This window comes from Protomyctophum bolini, assembly GCF_963924005.1.
Source record: "Protomyctophum bolini genome assembly, chromosome: 17".
Lineage (NCBI taxonomy): Eukaryota > Metazoa > Chordata > Actinopteri > Myctophiformes > Myctophidae > Protomyctophum > Protomyctophum bolini.
The window spans coordinates 9137744-9157507 of record NC_137878.1 but is presented as its reverse complement, the minus strand read 5'-3'; the positions used below and the strand labels follow the sequence as shown (position 1 = coordinate 9157507).

General features: G+C 44.3%; 1 protein-coding gene across 1 annotated transcript in view; it reads left to right on the top strand.

Annotated features, from left to right (window-relative positions):
• casd1 (CAS1 domain containing 1) overlaps window positions 1-19764 on the top strand; it is a 30960-nt gene that overhangs the window by 4854 nt on the left and 6342 nt on the right. The window contains exons 2-17 of the mRNA XM_080786890.1: window positions 698-794; window positions 1362-1482; window positions 2994-3038; window positions 3242-3304; window positions 5581-5625; window positions 5766-5889; window positions 7159-7379; window positions 8611-9069; window positions 10112-10201; window positions 12671-12790; window positions 12933-13089; window positions 13254-13333; window positions 13776-13877; window positions 15871-16011; window positions 17956-18033; window positions 19524-19616. Of these exons, the coding sequence (XP_080643016.1) occupies window positions 698-794; window positions 1362-1482; window positions 2994-3038; window positions 3242-3304; window positions 5581-5625; window positions 5766-5889; window positions 7159-7379; window positions 8611-9069; window positions 10112-10201; window positions 12671-12790; window positions 12933-13089; window positions 13254-13333; window positions 13776-13877; window positions 15871-16011; window positions 17956-18033; window positions 19524-19616 (2036 nt within the window). The remainder of the gene's footprint in view (window positions 1-697; window positions 795-1361; window positions 1483-2993; window positions 3039-3241; window positions 3305-5580; window positions 5626-5765; window positions 5890-7158; window positions 7380-8610; window positions 9070-10111; window positions 10202-12670; window positions 12791-12932; window positions 13090-13253; window positions 13334-13775; window positions 13878-15870; window positions 16012-17955; window positions 18034-19523; window positions 19617-19764) is intronic.

Below are 19764 nucleotides of genomic sequence, written 5' to 3'. Positions count from 1 at the left end.
AATTCGACACCAGAGCGAACAAATAAAGAGCGAAAACTGTCGCATTTTCGCACATTCGCACATTCGCCACTGATGTGGAAGCTTCCATTGACTTCAATTGGTTTTAAAAAAATGCGAATTATTCGCGTCGCCAATTCGCGTCGCCAATTCGCCAGTGTGTAATGACCTTAAAAGTAGTAGTAGTAACAGGAACTGGGTTTGGATCCTCCACTTAGTTGGTCCACTCCCTCCCTGGTGTTTTCAGTGTTTAAATTCATACTATTACTAACATAAAGACCCCAATGGAAACAAGCCATAGACCCGAGACCTTGTATTAAACTGTACTTTACTGTTCTTTTTTTCTTTTCTTCTTTTTTTCCCCCTTTTTTTTTGCAGACTGCTAATAAAGTATTCAATCAAACAAACACGTTTAAGGAAGTTGTGCTGAGACATAATGGTACTGCAGACGCATGCATTGTGGTCCAGCCAGGGGGAAAGAGTCTAATGGCCTTTTCGGCTTTCAAACAATTGATGCACGCAGACTTTGGCTGTACGCAATCAATCAATCAATCAATCAAACATGTTTAAGGAAGTTGTGCTGAGAGATGATGGTACTACTACAGACATGCATTGTGGTCCAGGGGGAATGAGGGCAATGAGGCTTTAAAAAAAAAAATTGTTTGGCTTGAATGGCATATTCTTTGTTTGTTTCCTTCAGGCGGAGACACGTGTGAGTGGCTGCTGTCCAGCGGCCGCTACTTGGGGGAGAATGTGTGGCAGCCTCATGGCTGCATGATGCACAAATACAAAAGCATGTGAGTCCCACACGAGCATTGATGTGTTTATATATATCAGTGGTTCTTCCCAAACTCTTTCATGTCGAGGACCCCCCCCAAATTGACACTAATTAGCCCACGGATCCCCATTTGTAGAGCTAATGCCAGGAGACCCCCATAAGAGAAGATCTTTATGGCTCTCTAGCGGAGAGTCTCAACCCGTTTAATTTCATGGAACCCCAGTTTGACAGGAATTAGTCTACAAACCCCCATCTAATGGCATTTCTGTCTCTGTGACCCCCCAATTTATATTGTAAAATCAATGTTAATTTAACTCTGAGAGTGTACAAATGGACCCATAAGGGGGATGTGAGTGATACAGGACAGTGAGAGTGATTGTTGGGGCGTAGGCATGGGGGGTTGTTCATGTGCCAAATAGCCCACAGAGCCCCAGCGATCATCCCTGTTGGACACGGCGATTTTTAATTTTAGAATATGAAGAACCAACCCAGTGCATGAATGTCTGTCATCTGCAGTTGTTGTTGTTGTTTAGCATGATGATGAGCTGTATTGGATTCTTGGCATTAAGTTTTCCTCTCGTTGCAGTGAAGCCAAGACCTGCCTCGCTGAGAAGAGGGTGGCCTTTCTGGGTGACTCCCGAATCAGGCAGCTGTTCTACTCCTTCATCAAGATCATTGACCCGGAGCAGAGAGAGGAAGGAAGCAAGGTATGGGGCGGGGGAACGGCATGCAAAGCTATTATTAATGTCATTACTGGCGCGAGCAGAGCGCGCGAGTACTGTAATCGGTGGCGTCGGTGGCGTCGCTCGGTATTTTTTGGTGGCATTGACAATGAAAGGAGAATTTTCGCCATATTTAGATCGGCTAACCAATCGCAGTTGTCATCTTACATGATTATGGTGAAAAGCTGAGTTAAAAAAAAAACCCCCCACTGTATAATGGTTAAAGATAATAACATAAGTTGACAAATTAATTCATGAGGAAGTACATTCATTTTTATTGGATGATGTACGACGACAAGAGCACCCCTCACTTCACACGTGTGTGATTTAGTCCAGCAGTACGTTAATTTGCGCGCTCTGCTCGTGCACAAGTAGGCAGCTCGACAGAGTGCATTTCTAGTTTTTGTCTGCAGTAATAAAATCACACCCGTGTGAAGTGAGGGGCACTCTTATCATCACACATCATCCATGATCTACTTTCCAAAACATTATTTCTGATAATAGATAAATGTTGTTTAATGTCCGGTCCCATGTCCTTAAAGTTCAAAGTAGCTTATATAGGAGCAGCAGTTAAACCCATTTGATTTGTCGGTACCTTATACCGACCTTGAAACATACCGTAGTTACGTCACCAATAATAGTGGTCCCTTATTGGCCAAGGGTTTGCACCGACATACCGACAGCCGGTTTGCTCAACCTCAAGCACATAAATGCACCAAGTTTCTGTGTGTACGTCTGTAATCCACGTGACTCGAGAACCGTTCGCCCCACCGACTTCAAATTCGACACACGCGTCGAGTCGGTCAGACCCACGGTTGTCCAGGTCTCTGGGCAGGGCCCCTGTCCAGAGCCTGGGCAGGGCCCCTGTCCAGAGCCTGGGCAGGGCCCCTGCCCAGAGCCTGGGCAGGGCCCCTGCCCAGAGCCTGGACAGGGGCCCTGTCCAGCCTCGACAGGGGCCCTGTCCAGGCTGCCCAGGCGGGTGCAGGCTTTAGTTCCGACATACTATTGATCCGAAACCTCAATCCTAACCTAACCCTAACCGCAAGCACGGGAGCAGCGCATGTCGGACCATCGCTTTTTCGCATCGCATCGCATGTCCCCCCGCTTCGGATCTTCGGTGTGTCGGAAAAGCGCGCGCACCCCGCCCAGGCTCCCACGGGCACTCCCCCCCCTCGGGCACCGCTCTAGTATGATGTAAATTCTCCATTCATTGTCGATGGCATTTAATGTTTATGTTCAGACAGAATCTACACTATAGCTGTTTATAGGAGGGGCTAGCGCCCCTCAAAAACAACTTCATGTTCAAGTTTTAGAAAATATTGTGATATTGTACGTAGGTGAAAGCAGGCAGCGGAAAGTGGATGGAATGGGACATACTAGTGTTATTACACAACATGTCTGCTCTGGGGAGAATGAGTAGACTGGTTCAATCCCATATAGGGAGGAAAATTAATTTAATTTCACTTTGTCTTTCCTTTGGATGTGTTTGCTTGCAGCATGAAAACATTCCCTTTGAAGATGACAGCTCCTCAGTCAATGTGGTGAGATGATGTTTTTTTTTTTGTTGTTATTTTCCATCCCTTTTGGTTGTGTGTATTTTCCTCAAAGCTCACTTGAATTCACGAACAGATGGTAAATACATTTGTTTCTTAAATCTGTATTTGTTATGAGCAGTCAAGATTTCACATAGGACATTTTGCAGTACATGAAAGTATTGCAATGAAATGGCTTTCTTCTTGCTTAGGATTTCCTGTGGTACCCAGAGGCCAATAACTCCATGAAGGATCGCTTGGTGTCGTGGACACAGGTGAGATGTGAAGCAATTGCAAAGCTATTCTAAAGAGACTGTGTGTGTGTGTGTGTGTGTGTGTGTGTGTGTGTGTCACTGTCTGCAATGAGTCAATAGTCTAGACTATCATCATCGGATCACAACAGAAACCTACTTAACTTAATATATTAGATGTGTTTTATGACTTAATGTAAGACATGGAGGCGTGGCCAGTGCTGTTTTGAGTGGCCAAGCAGCATTGACCACGCCTCCAGGTCTAAAGTTAAACCCACTGCCAGCCAGGATTAATGAATCTATTCATCGCGCGTTGCCAAGGTTTTTTCCCCCTTTCAACCCTTATTTTGAAGAGCCAAATATCCGCAAACGGGTGTTACGATGGCGTAATGCTGTGTGTGGTGTCTTGACCGGTTGTTGTTCTCTCGCTCGGTGCAGAAAAACCGCGAGTATCACAGCGCCTGCTGTCGGCCGTTGAAAAGCCTTGTTTTCACCAGAAGCGACAATCATTGAGCCGATTTGGAGATACGGGCCATTGAAAGCGGATGCGCGCGCATCTTCAAAATGGCTGCAGCCACTGGGATGCTAACGAGAGACAGCTAAAGTTAATCTACGCTTTCTACGCTATTGGCGGGCTCTGTGTTTTAAGTCATAAGACCTGGCACTTCTGACACGCAAAATAGGGACCTTACTATCTAATCCAACAACATTCACCTCCCTAATGTGAGGTGAATGTTGTCCATGCAAAAAATGAAAGACGGCAATGCAGGCAACAATCTAAAAGTGATGAGGGCAGCAAAGACATGCGGCAGGCAGGCTTATGTAGCCAGGGAGGCTGGGAACAATGGCTGGGTGCTCTCTATGGCACCTCGGCTCCACCGAGCAAAGGACGCACAAACACACAGTAGACACAACACCCAGGACCAAGTGCCTCTGGGGTCCATCACATAAGATATGGTGCAATTTGATGCTGAAAGGTCAAGTGGGGTCCATTATTGATTAACAACATTGTCACGAGTAAGGCACTGTGTCCACTGAGAGAGCGCCTTTTCCGCTGAGGATGTCGATGCGATATGTTATTAGGAACACAAAGTTCAGAGTTTCAAAGAATGAGTGATTATTATTGAGGTACCGTCAACGGGAGAACACAGACGTACAGTTCAATGTATCGACGGTTGAAGCGTATATCATGTGTCACACGGAGGAGAGGGCAACACTGCTTGTATCAAAATGACGGTATTTTTTGTTGTTTTGATGACAAAGTTGTACAGTATCCGCCGGCGTATCTGTGTATCAGATTGTGAAAATATAATATAATAATAATAGGCCTAATAATAATAATAATAATAAAGTGATTGAAAGAACTAGTGTATTGTCTGCGCGTGCTGCTTGCTTATTTTATGGATATTACATACTGTTGACTTTCACAACTTTGTCATGAGTAATTAAACAAAAAAAATACTTATAATACTTATAACCGGCACAAATAAATTGCATTAAACAGTGCTGCCGGGGGGGCGGGGGTCTTTGCGACAACCCGCTCCGTCATTTAGAATTAGGCGGAGAACACTCTAGAAGTCTAGAGATATACAGACATAAGCCGAGCCCCTCTCAGGAAGCAAAGGGACCCTAAACAAAAGACAACAGGGGGGTAATTATATCACAAAACGGCATGACCACAGCGTGACCTCGCCCCCAGGCCGACCGATAACAAAGGGTTAAGAGAAAGGTTAAGAAACACAGCTGGCTTTAGGGGCTCTTTAAGTTTTTAACTCTGAATTCCATGACGAGGAGTGCCGTGGATATCGTGTCCCGTTGTGCTCAACATCGAGATCAGCCATTTATTCCTGCGCTAAAACGTCCCGATCAAATGGCGTATGGCGAAACAACGTGGTTGTGTGGTAATGATTTTAACGTCGGATCAAAATCAAAAGATTGGCGCTCCTCTCCAGAAGTCGAATGAAACGCCCAGTGCGCTGGGAAGAGAAGTGCACCAGCGCCTCTTTACCGTAACCCACATTGACCTGAGACCAGATTCTAAAAATGTGTTTCTATGTCAGTCGTTCTTCGATTTTTCAAAAATAGCAGACCTACAAGGCTCGTAGCGCGCCACTCGGTGGCGCGCTACGAGCCTGTAGGTCTGCTATTTTTGAAAAATTGAAGACATTTTTAGAATCTGATCTCAGGTCAGAATGGGTTAATAATAAAACTGTCAGGATGTAATAGACATTTTTTTAGAATCTGATCTCGGGTCAGAACGGGTCAATGGGATAACTCTTTTCCTCATTGTGACGTTGCAGGAGCTGTCGGCGAAACCAGACGTCGTCGTCCTCGGAGCCGCAACAGTAAGCCGCTTTCAGGAGCACTTTTCTTCTTTAACGTGTTCTGCGAAATTACGCAAACAACAACGCCGAAACGGTCGCAAAGTTGAATTCATCCCAATTTCCGTTTTCCCTCCCCCCCCCCCCCCCCCCCACACACACAGTGGTCCATCAAGCTGCACAGCGGCAGCAGCGAGACCCTGCAGCAGTATAAAGTCAACCTGACGTCCATCTCGGCTCCTCTGGAGACGCTGGCTGAGGATGGAGAAGTTTACTGGGTTCTACAAGGTGAATAATAATCATAATAATAATATCCTAAAACAAAGTTAACTGGTTTGCGATAGAGGGTAGTTGGCCAGACAGTGGCCTTGTGATTGTTAGAGTGTCCGCCCTGAAACTGGGAGGTCGGGTGTTCGCCTCTCTGCTTGGCACTCAGCATCAAAGGGTTGGATTGGGGGGGGGGGGGTCAAATCTACTAATCAAATGATTCCCGAGCGCGGCACGGCTGCAGCTCACTGCTCCTTGGCTGCGGCTCACCGCTCCAAAAGATATGGTTCAAATGCGGGGAATAAATCTCCCCAGTCAACGACAAATCGTTTGACTTAGACTTTGGCGGCGCCGGCCAGAATAAGGCCGAATACCATGTTTTCACATCCGGGGTTCCTCGCTCGCAGACCTCCATTGCCGGAAACGGCTTATGTTAGCGGTATAGTTCACAATGTTTATCTTTCGAACAGAAACGTTAATATGTTCGGTGAGCGATGCGACGAAAAATCACCAATCTGATCCGAACATCGGATGGATGAGGATCACCACGGACCAGCGCTCGTAGTTTCAGAGATGACGGCCAAAGAAGATCCTATACTTGTCATAGAACGCGGTATTCAGCCTTGTAGGAGTTAAAAGTTGATTTTCAGTGAGACAGTGTCATATCGATAAAGTACATTCATTGACAGAGAATTCCGTCAAAAGCAGTCGGATTGGTTTATAATGAATTGGTTTATAATGATTATTGTTTAAATAAAATAAAAAATAAACACTAGTTTGGACCTACTCTAAACTCAGGAAAAAGCCTAATATGAATCAATTTAATTAGCATCATAGCTCTCAGCCTCTCATAATATGGAACTGTGGGTGCTTTACAATAACCTAAACCTTTTTACAATATAAAACAATATAACAAAGATTGGATAATTCAATCATAGGAGGAAAGTTCAAAGCAGCATTCAAAGCATGGTTATTAGACACAGTTTCTACGATCATCTTCATATGCACACTTACTCTTTCACCTTCCAAACAACTAACCTACAACATTTTAGTTCTGCATTTTCTGTGCGGGAACCCCTTTTGGTGTTAGCATTACGCTATGCTTTAGCTATTGAAAAAGAGCAGATCTACAAGCTCATACGAGCTTGTAGGTCTGCAATTTTTGAAAAATTGAAGAACGACTGACACAGAAACATAGCTTTTTCAGAAAACTGTCAGGATGTAAAAGACATTTTTAGAATCTGATCTCAGGTCAGAATGGGTTTTAAACACTCTCGCCCCGCCCCCTAGACCCAGTACATGAGGCGGCGCTGAGCGAGAGCCGGCGGATGATAACGAACCAGCGGCTGCAGCTGTACAACGAGGTGGCGGCGGACGTGCTCAACAGCAGCAGCAAGCGGAACGCGCGGGCGGCGCGCGTCAAGCTGCTGGCCGCGTCGCGCCAGGCCGCCATGGAGACCATCAGCCAGTCGGCCGACGGCCTGCACCTGCCGGAGAGCACCAGGAACGTGGTGAGCAGCCAATCAATGCCTCAACGAGGCAATAATATGAAATGGCGCCCAGTTGGCTCGGCCCCCCGTTGATGTTTTGACTGCATTTAATGACGATGTTTTACGGGTTTGAATCAGAGTCAAGGACTTATAGTCTTGGCATGTGATGTCGTCCTATACACTCTTCTTTCACTGTCTCTCTTCACTTCACTTCACTTCATACTGAAGCAGTAGAGACTTGACCCATTTAGGCCTGACCTCGAAAAAAAATAAAAACTTCTAAATCCTCCAGTTTTCTGAAATAAATATTTTCACGTTTTTTTCAAAAATAGCAGACCTACAAGCTCGTAGCGCGCCACTCGGTGGCGCGCTATGAGCTTGTAGATCTGCTATTTTTCAATGGCTAAAGCACAACATAATGCTAACACCAAAAAGGGGTTCCCCGTCCAAAATGGGTTAATATTGATGTGGCAACTGCAGTGCCAGGAGATTTGAGTACCTATGGTTGGCCACCAGCCCATTAGCTAACAGCTAATGGGCATATAATATAGTTCACTGTGAAACGAGCTAGTCTTTGATGTGCCAGAACAGAAAGCGACTTATCCGAAGAAGTAGTTGGGTTAGATTTATGTCACGTTTGTTGGCTTCGTTCAGCAACAAAATTCAGTTCCATGAGTCTGTTGTACAGGCATGCAACAGACTTGTCAAATATGTGTTTTTATTGAACAGATTATAAATTGTTACAAACATTATGATATGAAATACATTCTTTTTTTATAGAAAACTAAATACAAGACAAAAAAAGAGAAAGAAATCCCTTAACCCTCCCACCCATACTGCTCAGTGACACCGCATACTATAGAATAAGATGATAGAAAGCTCATGGAAAACATCTGAAAAGAAAATGGCGTCAACCATATCAGTGGTATCCTGTCTATTAATCGTTTCTACTCAGGTAATGGACAAGGGGCAGCCAAACCTTATCAAACAGTCTCTCCCTGTTCCTCAGGAAATACCTTATTCTCTCAAGATGAAGCGTACTAGTCATTTCATTTAGCCAGTGCTTCAATGCAGGAGCCTCCTCCTTCTTCCAGTGCGCCAAAATATGTTTTTTTCGCTGTAATCAGACCATATGAGAAGAGTTGTTTCTGTGCTCTCGTCAACACAGGCATGGAGTCTGTGCCACTGATTTCTAACCGTCGGCATGTCGTTCTGCGTGTGTGTGTGTGTGGTCCTCCCTTCCTTCCAACAGGGCGCCATGGTCCTCATGAACGCCGTGTGCAACAAGCTGCTGCGGCCCATCGACGGCTCCTGCTGCCAGGACCTCCCGGTGCCCAACCTCCTCCAGAAGCTCTCCGCCGGCGTCTTCCTGGGCTCGGCGCTGGTGTTCCTCGTGCTCCACGCGCTGCAGGGCCACAGCCGGGGCCAACAGCAGCAGCGCCGGCACCACGCGCACGCGCCTCTCACCGACGTGGAGAGCCTGGAGGAGAGGAAGCCCGCCATGGCGGCCATGATGATGCAGGCCCCGCTGGGGCCCAAGGCGCCCTTCCAGGCGCTGTGTCGGATGGGCGTCATCATGGCGTACTTCTACCTCTGCGACCGCGCCGACGTGTTCATGAAGGAGCAGAAGTTCTACACGCACGCCACCTTCTTCGTCCCGCTGGTCTACGTCCTGGTGCTGGGGGTGTTCTTCAACGAGCACAGCAAGGAGGTGAGATCTTTCAAAAATCGGCGCGCTACGAGCTTGTAGATCTGCTATTTTTCAATAGCTAAAGTATAACACAATGCTTAGTTAAAACACCAAAAGGGGTTCTCAGAATGGGTTAATATGTGGCTTTTTACACCGTGATGCTGGGAGAATAATAGTTTGGGTCTTTCGTTCTTGGATTTCCTTGCCTGTGACATTCATTCATTTCATTTGAATGTTATTATAACTCATTGAATCGCGTCAATCACGCCAAACTCTTCTACCCTTCTGGCTACCAAAACTATGGAATGCACTTCCCATTGCAATCGGCAACGGCAGACTCCACTCCCCGATCTTCCACCGTAATCTGAAAAGTAAAAACCCACCTCTTCAGACTCCCATCTTAGCCCGTAGCGCTTGCCCTATTCTCGACGACCTTACAGGCGTATGCAAAGGCTAAACTAAATGTAACTTAGATAGCATTGGGTATTTGTGTATGCCTTTATTGATAGATACAAGTGGAGGAGAATGACAGGAAAGAGGGAGAGGGAGAGAGAAGGAAAAGAATGCAGCAAAGGTCGTCATGAACGGGACTCGGAACACACTGCACGCTGTCAGGGCAAAACCTATATGTGGCATGTGCCCCATAAGATAATATTTTACTAGATATAGCACTCTATAGTGTGTATATATATATATATATATATATATATATATATACACACACACACACACACACACACACACACACACACACACACACACACACGTAGTTTTATTATATAGATATTCCACTGCTAGGTTCTTAGCTTATGTATGATTCATGATGACTATTTCTATGTATTTTGTATGTATTATTTGTGTTCTTGCTTACTGTAAATCGCTCTGGATTATATGAGCGTCTGCTAAATGCCTAAATTGTAAATTGAATCCGGTTCAAATGACATTAGTATACTACGATATTTCAAGACGTTAAGTGATTGCTGACGCTAAATGGACTTCATTTCAAAATGAACAGATCATATACTTTTACCTTAACCGAGTTAAACCTTTCTATACCACACAGACCAAGTTACTCAACCGAGAGCAGACGGATGAATGGAAGGGCTGGATGCAGCTGGTCATCCTCATCTATCACATATCTGGAGCCAGCGCTGTGAGTACTGGACCTTGTTCATCACAATGTGAAGGATTAACCCATTCTGACCTGAGATCAGATTCTAAAAATGTCTCCTACGTCCTGACAGTTTTCCATTCTGACCTGAGATCAGATTTAAAAAAAAATGTCTTCTATGTCAGTCGCTCTTCGATTTTTCAAAAATAGCAGACCTACAAGCTCGTATGAGCTTGTAGATCTGCTATTTTTCAATAGCTAAAGCGCGACATGATGCTAACACCAAAATGGGTTAACATCCAATGAATGAAAATAAAGGGGGAGTGAGGGGAAAATGACCTCTCTGGGTGATCGCATATGGGACAAGTTTGAACTGAAGTGTCTTGTCAGGGTCACCAGCAAATAAATGGCACTAGCAACACCTAGCCTGGGGGAGCCTAGGATTAAACCAGGGACCAGAGCCACTGTCACCGCAAATTAAGTTTTTTTTAAACACTTTTAGTACCGGAAGTGCTTCAAAATAGGAGCTCTGGGGTGCCGGAGTTGTCTGAGCGCTTTTACTCTGAAAGCCATGAACCGGAAACAATTTCCTAAAAAAAGTTGACTTTACAAAGTTGACCTCACATTGCGATCATTTTAATTTATACGATATATGATCCAAAAAGCGTTCATATTTTGCGGGAGAGACTGATGAGCAGAAATGAAGCGCCAGCACTTCGATCCATTCATCACCACGGAGAGCGCCCTGGATTAGGAGATAAGAGTCATTCTTTCCGCCGCGCGTGAGTCAACGGCAAGCTAATAATTGCCCAGAGCGTAGCATACGGCAAGCAAAAGGCGACCGGACAAAAAAAGTAATAGGAAAAATTCTGAATATTCTTATCTCGCCCCGTATCATTGAGGATGCGCTAGGACGTCCACCGACGTCCAAGGCACCTCTCGGTTCGAATCCTTAACACGGCCTGAGGCGTCCAATGTAAAAATTGTGTTAATGTTGGATTATGACACCCTTGTTTAAGAGAGCTCAACAAATGCAATAACCAACCAGTTTATAAAAAAATACGAATACTTGAATTGAATAAGTGAAGTACAAATCCTCAGAATCTGTACTTGAGTACACTACTTGAGTACATTTACTCGGTTAGCGTCCACCTCTGCTGGAACACTGAGAGAGAACTGAAAACCCTGATTTGCACTGACCACGAGTCTGTAATACACACCGAGTCTGTAATGCACACTGAGGGAAAGTCCATAGTTGTCTGACACATCAAAAACAAGTCGTAGTGTAGACGGGTCATAGTCGATCCATTACATCACTGCAAATCATAACATTTATAAGTGGTTACACACACCCGACACCACTTTCTTTTTGGAACCGCTGTAGTTCTCCTCACACCCTGCAATTAGCCCTTCGCTAAACCCCACCCCGAAAAGCGACTGTCCAATGCCAATAGTTTTAACAACCGTTGCTCTGCAGGTCAAGCTTTCGCCACCTCATAGCTGGCCGTAGTCTTACCGCGCAACATGAAAACTCTCGTTGGACCTATCGTTAAAGTGTATTGTTATACTGTTTCTCCCTCTGGAGAAATCCCGTCATTTAACATGTATCTCAATGGGAGAGAAGGACGGCTTGCCCTGTCTCCTCGCTGCTAACGTGCCTATTGGACGAGGACGGGTTGGGGAGGGATTTGGCGAAGGGCTAATTGAACTCTCGGTGTCACCAGCCTCATAACCTTGGGCCACTAGACTTTCCACCTTGGAGGAAAGCCTGGTCTGTTTCAAAATCGACCGTGTGATCGGGTCTAGGCGTGTGCTAGACCAGATGATAAAAATAAACAAGTACCAGTCCACAAGTTGGAATAAAAGATGCATAATATACCAAACACACGTTTCCAAGAAGTACTTTCAAAGAAAGGCTCTTATTGGGTATAGGCCCTAAAATGACTAAAATAAATTAGTTTGGGTAATTCTGACCCCGGTTTGGTGCTTCCTGATGACTACAAACCAGTGACTACAATATGACGCGAGTTATCATACGCTTCCGACTGTATCAGAAACCCAAAAATGGTATACAGTACCTCCCAGGCTACCAGCCTTGGGGGAAACGGGACATACAGTAGAAAAAACATTAAAAAAAAGCCGCAACAAAGTCTTTATTTTACTGAACAGTATACTACACAGCAGACTAACACAAGAATGAACAAAACGACAAGTTCAAAGGGGGGGAACGCTATGTTATCAATACAAGCAGGCCGTCAACTAACAAAGGGACATTTACAATAGTAAGCGCAGTAGCACACTCGGTGCCATGGTGTGAGCATTAGTACCTGATACTCTGGCTACTCCAATCCAGTGTGAGGACCCCGATTTCATTCAAACTCTTCGCATGTCTCTCCTCTTTCTCTGCCTTTGGTTTCCTGTCTCTCTACGCATGACCTATCTGGAATAAAGCATAAATATATAATGTATTAGTAGTATAACTTATTTTTTAAATATATCTTCCATTTTCAGTTCATTCCAGTGTACATGCACGTGCGAGTGCTGGTGGCAGCATACCTCTTCCAGACCGGCTATGGGCACTTTTCCTTTTTCTGGCTCAAAGGAGATTTTGGCCTCTACAGAGTTTGCCAGGTGAGTGCAATGTCGGCTGTGTCTGTGTGTGTGTGTGCCTGTGTGTGTGTGTGCGTGCCTGTGTGTGTGTGTGTGCGCGCGCCTGTGTGTGCGCCTGTGAACTAATTTCTTTAAATTGCTCTGTGTACGAATGAATTCGCAGGTGCTGTTCCGTCTGAATTTCCTGGTCCTGGTATTGTGTGTGGTGATGGACAGGCCCTACCAGTTCTACTACTTTGTTCCTCTGGTCACCTTCTGGTTCGTCATCATCTACGCCACGCTGGCCCTGTGGCCTCAGATCCTCCAGAAGAAAGCCAACAGTAGGCGTTAGCCATTAATGACATTCCTAATTAATAAAAATGCAGCATTGTTAAAACCTATTATAGAGTCATGTGTTGTATTTTGAATTGATATATTTTTCTATAGTAAATGTGATCTGTGTTCTAATTGTGTTTGCCTCTTGATGTGTGTGTGTTGTGAACAGGTAGCGGCATGTGGCACTTTGGAGTGTTAGCCAAGTTACTAGGCCTGCTTCTGTTCATCTGCTTCTTTGCCTACTACCAGGTGAGCAAAACTTCTTATTCTTATTATATTCTTCTTCTTATTCTTATTATACAACTTCTTATTCTTATTATATATGTTCTCCCAGGCACATGCTATAGGGCTGCTTGATAACGATAAAAGTGATATTGCATTATTACTTTTCACTTTGTACGCGGCGCGCAGCCTTTCACGTAATTTCCTGTAATAGGGGTATATTGGAGCTACATGCTTTTTGGTACAATAAGAATAGGGAGTAAATCTAACGGTAATTTAGCCACAATACCGGTATATAATGTTTAATTTAGGCAGGCAGCCATGTAGGTAGGAAGGTGCGAGACCATTGACGGCTTTATAAACAAGTAAAATAATATAAAAGTAATATGTTCTCTCGTCTTAGTTTCAGTCAAAGGTTGTAATCCGTCGGTTGTTTTCTTGTGTCCATGTGACCGCTCTGCATCTCCAGGGTTTCTTCGAGAGCATCTTCTCCGCGTGGCCCGTCTCCAAGCTTTTTGAGCTCAACGGGAGCATCCATGAGTGGTGGTTCAGATGGAAGCTGGACCGATTTGTAAGTGACAATGTGACACATTCAACCCATTTTTTTTGTCCTGAGATCAGATTCTAAAAATGTCTTCTACATCCTGACGGTTTTCTGAAAAAGCTACGTTTCTATGTCAGTCGTTCTTCGATTTTTCAAAAATAGCAGACCTACAAGCTCGTAGCGCGACACTCGGTGGCGTGCTATGAGCTTGTAGATCTGCTATTTTTCAACAGCTACAGTGTAACGTAATCCTTTAAACACCAAAAGGGGTTCCCGTCCTGAATGGGTTAACGCTAACCTGACTCCGCCAGATGGTGGCAGTAGTGAGTTGCTCCTCCTGCTCCCATCTGGTCTCTCTCTCTCGGGCAGAGACGATGTACTCCCAATTAAATGCTGAACGGAGCGATATGCGGCCGCTAGAGGCGGGATCAACGCGAGACTGGGCACGTATTGAAGCGCTGCCACATCGCCAATGTAAACACAACCTAACAGGACTACAATATAGTGTAGAGATATCAGATTTTTGTCCCGCTGCTTCGGGTTCATGGTTTCTGACGGAGAGAGACCAGATGCAGGCAGGAGGAGGAGGGAGCTGGTGAACTCAACACTGCTGAAATCTGGCGGAGTCAGGTTAGGTTTAACGCAGGGATACTGCCCAATGTGTATGGGATACAAAAACACAAAGAGGATCATATCAGTTTAGTACAACATTTTTAATTGAAGTCCTAGATTCGAATAATGGCAGAATTTGTTTGACGCATTATTATGAATTGATTTTGCCGTGTGACCAGAATCCAGCCATGTAGCTATGGCAGGCCCTGAAGCGTATATAAGTCATTACGATTGGAAACGATGGTGTCTGTGTTGATTTTGTCGACTAAAACTATGGCAAAAAAATGTTCAGCATCTAAAGCCCACCACACACTGGCCCACCACACACCGGCCCACCACACAGCCGCCTCCATTATTTTCAATGAACCTATCGCACACCGGCTCCGTCCGCCGCGTCGCGTCGCCTGGCGCGCCGATAGAACACAGTTCTATTTTCCAGGCGGCGCCGCGCGGCAACGCGTCGCGCCGCAAACGGTCGCAGTCATAAAATATGACAAAAGACTCTTAACTAAAACTAAATCAATCATGGTAGAGCAACAGAAGCTCTATCATGAGTAAGCGATGAAGCGAAAGTGGAGCCTCCTCCCTACTTCCGTTTCGTCTTTACAGCTGCACACATTTATCCTAATATAAACAGAAATCCTCTAAGCATAATATATAGCTTGTTGCTTAGCAGAGATAGAAATAAAGAAAATAAGCTCTAAAGATATTTTAACAGTTTGACGGCCACTAATCGTTTAATCCAGGGTTCCACCGCGCGCAACACGGCATTCCCCGCCTTTTGTTTTGTGTGTTTAATTCGCCGTATTTTAATAATTAAAAAGAAACTCCGTCTTTGCCGCGGAGCTGGAGGCGAGACCTTCACGTTATGATGGCGAAACCGTAAATCAACACATGCTGTGTGGGCTGCTATAGGGCTTCTGGGTTTTGCCTCTTAGAGGCGGATCTTCTGCCTCACCATCATGGCCGCTGGTGCCGATTATCATAACAAACGGACGGATCATTTTTCGCCGGATTTTCACGGATCAAAAGCCCAACTACTTCAACATATGCTCTCTAAAGGTAATAAAATGCGGGTTACGCGTTTTATGGAGTCAAACTGTTTTAAAATATGTTTTTGTGAACGGAAATGACGGACTCGATATAGCATTCGGAGGTTTTGGAATAGTTGTCTGGCTACATACATACATAGTCTAGATTTTCGGTGGTTACTGTAGGTGACCACCGAACTACAACATGACGTCACGAGCCGCGGTGAAGAGCAAAACCACCGCCACCGCTCCAGCCCTTCTCTCTGTTTTTACTCACCACCGCTCAACGTTATTTCAGCTCCGGTGGTCACCTCACCACCGAAAATCCAGACTATGCATAGGCCTTAAGTGTGACTGTGACCCTGCTGTGGTTGCAGGCGGTGATCCACGGCATGCTGTTTGCCTTCATCTACCTGGTGCTTCAGAAATGCCAGGTGTTGTCGGAGAGCAAAGGAGAGAGTCTGTTCTCCGCCAAGATCTCCAACTTGCTCCTGTTCCTGTCCATCGTGTCCTTCATGGTGAGTCACAGGCTACATCAAGATACACGTTGGTTTGGGCGGCTTTGGACAAACTATTCTTTGTAACAGTGTTTTTTTATGATTTAATTTTTTTTATTTTCATTTTTTTTATTTTAACCTAACAATAAAAAAAACAAAAGAAGAAATAATAGGAAAAAAACGTGATGGATATACAGAGAAATTCAAGTACACTTCATATAATAGTCTGCTCAGTTTACAATTAGACAGTGCCTCCAGTGTGCGCCCACTTATCCCATTTCAACAGTTGTCGACTTTGTTTTCACTGTTGTGACGCGTCGTGAGCTTGTAGATCGGCTATTTTCAGCAAGTGTTCAGTCGTTATGAAAGTCGCATGACATTTAGTGGACTACAACTAGACTAAACTAAAACATTTCAGATGCCTAAAACATGACTAAAACTAAATGAAGTTTCATTCCAAAGACTGTGGACTAAACAAAAATAGTTTTGCTGCCAAAAACAACACGTTTGTAAGATTAGTCTAAAGGTGAGCCTCATTTATTGGACAGTTAAGTGGAGAGGGTAGAAAAAGGCCTTGAGCGAGATTCCAACTCGGGACCTAGTGAAATCCATGGATTACACACTTAACTAAGCCTTAAACCACCAGGGGTTAGACTTATTTTTGTTATAGTTGTGATAAACTTTCGCTTTTGTTTAACAACGTCTTAATAGTTGCGTTTATAACAGGCAAAAGAAAGTCCATATTTCTATTTTGTTTCACGGGCTTCTTTTGATATTTTGACTAAAATATATATTTACTTACCATGCCAGTACAATCATATTATCATATAATAGTCACTGGCCATTTATATAAATAAAGAAATAATAAAACAAAGCAACATAATATTTTTCAATAAATAGCCAATTCTTCAAGCCAGAAGATGCCCGTTTTCTCTGCCTTGGGGAGATTGTACAAGTGTTGTATTGTTAAAGCTGTGTGTTTTTGAACCAATCGGAACGTTGCATCCCTTCAGGGTATGGGACGTGGCTCCGCTACGTGCGCGACGCGTACAGAGAGACGGGCAGCAAAGCAAACCTATAATGTTGTCTCGGATACATATTTTTAGCGTGCTGATTAAGTTTAAAACGAGTAACGCTGGATGTCATCTTGAATGAGATTAAAGACGGAGTAGTTCTGTAATCAAAACCAGCTGAGGACGTGCAGCAATGGGAATAAACCAGGTGAATGAAATAGAGATTCATTTTTATTCGTGTCATCACGCATGCACATTTTGATATAGAAATACACAAATTTTGCTCTAAATGTGTGAAAAACGTATTTTTCATTTCCCCTATGTCTTCAACATAGGTCTATGTCTTTAACACGAGTTGCTCTAGTTAATTAATTATAGAACACTTTCCCTGCGATTCGCGAGTTGCCCGACTTATGTTTTCATTGTTTAATCCACGCTTTTAATGCAGTTTTAAGTCATACGGGCAATCCACCGGACAGAACAAGCCCCCCAGTGCAACTCTCCAACGTTGAAGCACTGGGCCCTAGTGGTAAGAGGTAGGACCGCAGTTCGGACCCGTGGAGTTATGACCAGGAAACCCCGTGCAGCTGGGCTTTAACATTGAGCGCCTGTTTGCACTTCCGCATTTTGGACACCAAATTTGGGGGGAAAAAACGCGGAAGTAGACACTTCTTCCAGGTGCTTCAAAACGCCACTGGGGGGGACGGACGACGACATATTTATATATTTGTCGATTTCAGCTCTGACACTTATTTCAGACATGCTCTAGTATGTGAAGAGTCTGCCTGTGCTATTAACTCATTTTGGGAAGGAAAAAAAAAAGTTTTTCTCCCCCGGTGAAAAGCTGGAGGTTGCTCTCAAGTCACAATGTGGTCCCAATTGTCAGCAGTTAACCTGTTTGCAGGATTGCAAGGTGAGCTGCTTTCTGATCTCTCCTTCCTGGTCTCTGTAGACGTACTCGGTGTGGGCCAGCAGCTGTAAGAACAAAACGGAGTGCAACGAGATGCATCCCTACATCTCCGTGGTCCAGGTACGTTCTTAACCCATTCTGACCTGAGATCAGATTCATACGAGGTTTCCAATGGACACACACTGGTCTGATTAACCCATTCTGACCTGAGATCAGATTTAAAAAAAATGTCTTCTACATCCTGACAGTTTTCCATTTTGACCTGAGATCAGATTCTAAAAATGTCTTCTATACCTCCTGACAGTTTTCTGAAAAAGCTATGTTTCTATGTCAGTCGTTCTTTGATTTTTCAAAAATAGCAGACCTACAAGCTCGTGCCACCGAGTGGCGCGCTATGAGCTTGTAGATCTGCTATTTTTCAATAGCTAAAGCATAACATAATGCTATGTTCCCGCCCCAAAATGGGTTCATTAATTTAGGACTGAGATTCTACAAGATTCTACAAAATGTCTTCTAAATCCTGTTTCTATGTCAGTGGTGCTCAAACTATTTCACGTCAAGGACTCCCATATTTATCTGTATTTGGCCGCGGACCCCCCATCTGAAAATATATTGTTCCAGGGACCCCCCCCCCCCCCCGCAGAAGCAAAGATTTTGACTTCAAAACATTCACTGTGAATGAATATATATATATATTCAAAGACATGCACGCGTTTTTACGATAAAAGCTCGTAGCGTGGCATTTTTGGTGCCGCACTATGAGCTGTAGATCTGCTATTTTTTAACAGCTAAAGTTTAAAATAACGATGTAGTATATTATTATTATTATCTGTCTGTCGCTTTCAATCTACTCTTATTACCACCAGTTTTATTGTAAACATTTACTCTGTGTGTGTGTGTGTGTGTGTGTGTGTGTGCGTGTGTGTGTGTGTGTGTTTATACGTTTATAATTCCCTGGTATTTATCTCAAGCTGTCATTATCCTAATTATAAGTTTGGTTGTAATAACAAGGGAGTTGCCCTCTTCCATGGCAGAAGATAATTACTATCTAGATTAAAGTCACCACGGTGGGGGGGGGGGGAACGGTTGTTTTTGAAGTAGTGCAATAACCCGGGAGCTTTTGGCAACGGGGCAGGCTGCGTTTCTCCTCCCATTGCTCAGAATTGGACACGCCAAACAAGTGCCGGTCCTTGTACTCAATTCATCTGATCCTAAAAATGACTTGACGTCGTCCTGAAATGTCCAATGGACTTGACATCGTATTATCGCAATATATATGTGATGATGTTTGCTGGTAAATCAAATGTAGAATACACTCGTTCATTGTTTTCCTCTGTGAAAATATTCGGAAAATGTAGGATTCAAAGTCTTGAAGGATTGTTCTGAAATGCAGCTTGTTCTGTAAGCCTGATAATCTGCTAAAAGTATAAATGCTGTCTACAAAGCTCTTTAAAGCATTTGTCCTATAATATATATATATATATAATATATATTACAAAAATTGCAATCTCTTGCAAGACTGATGTTGCATTCCATCAGTACTGCAATCTCATTCGGTTTTGTCTGTTGTGTGCTTGCTCTCTCTCTCTCTCTCTCTCTCTCCCGCACAGATCTTGGCCTTCATTCTGATCAGGAACATTCCCGGCTATGCCCGCTCTGTATATAGCACATTCTTTGCCTGGTTTGGAAAGATCTCCTTGGAGGTAAGATGGTGGTGGTGCTGGTCGCCTGGCAGCACAGGAACCAACATCTTCTCATAATAGCTTTATAAGCATTGATGATATTGGTCCCCGTGTCAGCTCTGTGGATGACGGGTGATGCACAATGTGTTAGATGCCTTGCATGCTTCAG